Consider the following 5,000-nt stretch of genomic DNA (forward strand, 5'->3'; position numbering starts at 1 on the left):
TGTTTGGTATAGTGTTGTGTTGGTACTGTATTGTGTAGTGTTGTGTTGTATTGTGTTGTGTTGATGTTGTGTTGTTTGTGTTGTATTGCGTTGTGGTGTGTTATGCTGTATATTTATGTTGTGCTTATTTCATTGTGTTGTTTTGTATTGCATCGTATTGTGTTGTTTTGAACTGTATTGTGTTGTATTGTACGGTGTTGAAATGTATTGCATGTATGTATGTATGTGTGTGTGTGTGTGTGTGTGTGTGTGTGTGTGTGTGTGTTGTATTGTACGTACGAATTTGTATGCGCATATATATGTTTATTGTGCATGACTGTGAGTTGTGAGTTGAGGACTGAGTGTGTTTCTGTGTCTGTGTGTCTGTCGTCTTGTGGATTGTAAAGTGCTTTGTGCAGTGAGGAAAGCGCTGGTAAGTGTCCAGTTATTATCATTATTTCAAGAAGCAAGACAAATATACAGCGTTCAATATACAAAGTCTTGAGCAAAAAATAAATTAAACAAGAAAGGCTAGGCCTTCAAGACTCACTTGTGATAAATTAAGTCCCCTAGCATTCATTACAGAGTAATTTCCCTTTTTTACTATCTGCACCAAAACGTTTGCAAAATAAATAAAAATTCCTTGCTTATCAAAAGAAATTCCTCTTTGAACAAAAAATGATAATAATAACTCCTCTAGCTGTTGGGTCAGAATATCAGATCAAAGTGCCAAGTTTAGAGAATACAAAAAAATATAAATATAACAGTAAATACAGTTTGCATATAATTAGGGTTCATTCTTTAATTTTTTGTGCCCATCCCAGAGGCGCAATATTGTTTTAAACAAGATGACTGGAAAGAACTGAATTTTTCCTATTTTTATGCCAAATTTGGTGTCAACTGACAAAGTAGTTGCAGAGAAAATGTCAATGTTAAAGTTTACCACGGACACACACACACACACACACACACACACACACACACACACAACCGAACACCGGGTTAAAACATAGACTCACTTTGTTTACACAAGTGAGTCAAAAAAATGTTCGTTTGTTTGTTCCCTTTTTGTTTGTGGTGGTGGGGGTGTTTTGCTTTTAAAGGAATATCGTTTTCTTTATGTATTTGATGCACATCCGTAGATGTGTGAATGTCTTTGTTGATGTGTGTGGGGCGTGCGGGCGAAGGCTGGAAGTGTTTGGTATTGTATTGTTTTCTATTTTATTGCATTTTATTTGTGTTTTATTGTGTAGTATCGTATTGCGTTGTGTTGTGTTGTGTTGTATTGTACTGTATTGCATCGTATAGTTTTACTTTTTTTTCTATCACATCAACTTTCACTGTGTAGAAAATCGGGCTGTAGACGACAGACATTGTATGATCGAAAGATGACTGTACCTTTGTTTTAAATTACACCCCCACCCACCCCTGTTCAGATAGAACTATGGCCTGTCTAGCTGTTGATAATTACATCACAACTCTGAAGTTCTTTGCTTTCCCTCTCCTGCCACCCCATTCGCCCTCCAACCTCCACCCCCCCCCCCCACCCCGCCTCCACCCATCTCCCCACCCACCCACCCCTACCGCAGCGCCCACATCACGTCAGAGTCAGTGAGCACCAACGTCATTGTGACCAACGACGGCAACGTGACCTGGCTGTCCATGGTGATCTTCAAGTCGTCGTGCTCCATCAACGTCAAGTACTTCCCCTTCGACACGCAGAACTGCAGCCTGCACTTCGCCTCCTGGACCTACGACGCCTACGCCCTGGAGCTGCGCATCATGGGCGACCGCATCGGGGACACCACCAACTACATGAACAGCACCGAGTGGCACCTGCTGGAGTTCCTGCAGGAGAGCGAGGTGGGTGGTAGTGGTGGTGGTGAGGATGACGGTGGTGGTGAGGGTGTTGGTGAGAGTGGTGGTGAGAGTGGTGGTGAGGGTTGTGGTGGTGGTGAGGATGACGGTGGTGGTGAGGGTGCTGGTGAGAGTGGTGGTGAGGGTTGTTGTGGTGGTGAGGATGACAGTGGTGGTGAGGGTGTTGGTGAGAGTGGTGGTGAGGGTTGTGGTGGTGGTGAGGGTGTTGGTGAGAGTGGTGGTGAGGGTGTTGGTGAGGGTTGTGGTGGTGGTGAGGGTGTTGGTGAGAGTGGTGGTGAGGGTTGTGGTGAGGGTTGTGGTGGTGGTGAGGGTGTTGGTGAGAGTGGTGGTGAGGGTTGTGGTGAGGGTGTTGGTGAGGGTGGTGGTGAGGGTGTTGGTGAGGGTGTTGGTGAGGGTTGTGGTGAGGGTGGTGGTGGCGGTGAGGGTGTTGGTGAGGGTGTTGGTGGTGGTGAGGGTGGTGGTGAGGGTGTTGGTGGTGGTGAATATAACGGTGGTGGTGGTGAGGGTATTGGTGAGGGTGGTGGTGGTGGTGAGGGTGTTGGTGGTGGTGAGGGTGTTGGTGAGGGTGGTGGTGGTGGTGAGGGTGTTGGTAGTGGTGAGGGTGTTGGTGAGGGTGGTGGTGGTGGTGAGGATGACGGTGGTGGTGAGGGTTGTGGTGGTGGTGAATATAACGGTGGTGGTGGTGAGGGTATTGGTGAGGGTGGTGGTGGTGGTGAGGGTGTTGGTGGTGGTGAGGGTGTTGGTGAGTGTGGTGGTGGTGGTGAGGATGACGGTGGTGGTGAGGGTGTTGGTGGTGGTGAGGGTGTTGGTGAGAGTGGTGGTGAGGGTGGTGGTGGTGGTGAGGGTGTTGGTGAGAGTGGTGGTGAGGGTGGTGGTGGTGGTGAGGGTGTTGGTGAGAGTGGTGGTGAGGGTGGTGGTGGTGGTGAGGGTGTTGGTAGTGATGAGGGTGTTGGTGAGAGTGGTGGTGGTGGTGGTGGTGAGGGTGGTGGTGGTGGTGAGGGTGTTGGTAGTGGTGAGGGTGTTGGTGAGAGTGGTGGTGGTGGTGAGGGTGGTGGTGGTGGTGAGGGTGTTGGTGAGAGTGGTGTTTGTGGTGAGGGTGGTGGTGGTGGTGAGGGTGGTGGTGGTGAGGGTGTTGGTGAGAGTGGTGTTTGTGGTGAGGGTGGTGGTGTGGAGAGGGTGGTGGTGGTGGTGAGGGTGGTGTTTGTGGTGAGGGTGGTGGTGGTGGTGAGGGTGTTGGTGAGGGTGGTGTTTGTGGTGAGGGTGGTGGTGAGGGTGGTGGTGGTGGTGAGGGTGGTGGTGTGGTGAGGGTGGTGGTGGTGGTGAGGGTGGTGGTGTGGAGAGGGTGGCACCTCTTCGAGTTTCTGCAGGAGAGCGAGGTGAGTGACGGTTGTGGTGGCGATGGTGAGAGTGGTGGTGAGGTGGTGGTGTAGGGGTGGGGGTAGGTGTGGGTGGTGGTTGTGTTCGTGGTGAGGGTGGTGGTAGTGGTGGTGGTGAGAGTGGCACCTCATCGAGTCTCTGCAGGAGCGATGTGAGTAATGGTTGTGGTGGTGGTGGTGCGGGTGGTGGTGAGGGTGGTGGTGAGGGTGGTGGTGAGGGTTGTGGTGGTTGTGAGGGTGGCACCTCTTCGAGTCTCTGCAGGAGGGAGGTGAGTGATTGTGGTGGTGGTGGTGGTGGTGGTGAGGGCGGTGGTGAAGGTGGTGGTGAGGGTGGTTGTGGTGGTGGGTGGGGCGATGTGATGGTGAAGGTGGTAGTGAAGGTGGTGGTGGTGGTGGTGGAGGTAAAGGTGGGTGTGGTGATGAGAGTGAGGGGCGTGCGGGCAAGGTGAGGCCGACACTCACCAACAGCACCTGAGCTGCAGCTGCTGGAGATCTTGCAGGAGAGCGAGGTGGATCATTTGGTTGGTTGACTGCTTGGTGGCGGGAAGGGGGTGAGAGTGACGATGGTGGGTAGGGGTGGTGAAGGTGGTGGTTGTGTGATGTTGGATGGGTGGTTGAGTGCATGCTTGTTGAGGTTAAGGTGCAGAGGGTGTACGTTGGTGAATGTGTGCGAGAGAGAGAGAGAGAGAGAGAGAGAGAGAGAGAGAGAGAGAGAGAGCTGCTGGATGGAAAACGTGATGTGATTTAGGAATGTGCGAGAAGTGTAACCACACACCTCATGTGTGTGTGTGTGTGTGTGTGTGTGTGTGTGTGTGTGCTCGCATCTGTGCGCATGCATATATATATATATATATATATATATATATATATATATATATATATATATATATATATGTGTGTGTGTGTGTGTGTGTGTGTGTGTGTGTGTGTGTGTGTGTGTGTGTTGTCTGTGTGTGAGTGCGTGCGTGTGTGTGTGTGTGTGCGTGCATGTGTGTGCCGGTGTGTGCGTTGTGTGTATGTGCATCAGTGCGTGTGTGTGCATGTGTGTGTGTCTGTGTGTGTCTGTGTACGTGTGTAAATGCATATGCATGTGTGAACGTACGTTTATCATTCTTGATGCCTGGCCTGGCAAAAAACAACAACAACAAAACAACAACAACAACAAAAAACCAGCAAACTTTTTAATACGAATTTATTCACGCTCGATGCCTCGCCCGCCCCCTGCACCCCCTCCCTCCTCCCACCCCCTGCAGAAAGAGTTCTTCTCCTGCTGCCCGGAGCCATACATCTTCGTGCGCAACCACATCCTGATCCAGAGGCGGCCCCTCTTCTACGTCTTCAACATGGTGGTGCCTTGCATGCTCATCACCCTCGTGTCGCTCCTGGGCTTCTACATGCCCTCGGACTCCGGGGAGAAGATCTCCATGGGCATCACCACCCTGCTGTCCATGACCGTCTTCCTGATGATCGTGGCGGACCAGATGCCTCCCACGTCCGATGACCTGCCCCTCATCGGTGAGTGAGTGGCTGGGTGGGTGGTGGGGTGGGTGTGAGGAGGAGGAGAAGGGGGGAGGGGGGAGGGGGTTGTCTAGGTGGGTAGAGGCGTAGGGGGGTGGGGAGTGGAAGAAGGGGTTAGGGGGGGGGGGGGTGTCTCTCAGGGTGATTAGAGCGATGGGGTGAAGGTGGGAGTGAGGAGGAGGAGGGGTTAGGTGCAGGGGGTGTCTGGGTGAGTACAGGGGTGGGGTGAGGGTGGGGGTGATGAGGAGG

The 5,000-nt window shown here is 51.6% G+C and overlaps 1 protein-coding gene across 1 annotated transcript in view; it reads left to right on the forward strand.

The window, feature by feature from the left end:
* The window catches only part of LOC143279045 (neuronal acetylcholine receptor subunit alpha-10-like), a 236,674-nt gene that overhangs the window by 214,779 nt on the left and 16,895 nt on the right, over positions 1 to 5,000 (forward strand). Inside the window, exons 6-7 of the mRNA XM_076583320.1 lie at positions 1,569 to 1,842; positions 4,487 to 4,748. Coding sequence (XP_076439435.1) covers positions 1,569 to 1,842; positions 4,487 to 4,748 — 536 coding nt within the window. The remainder of the gene's footprint in view (positions 1 to 1,568; positions 1,843 to 4,486; positions 4,749 to 5,000) is intronic.

The sequence above is a fragment of the Babylonia areolata genome, chromosome 2 (genome assembly GCF_041734735.1).
Source record: "Babylonia areolata isolate BAREFJ2019XMU chromosome 2, ASM4173473v1, whole genome shotgun sequence".
NCBI classification, from domain to species: domain Eukaryota; kingdom Metazoa; phylum Mollusca; class Gastropoda; order Neogastropoda; family Buccinidae; genus Babylonia; species Babylonia areolata.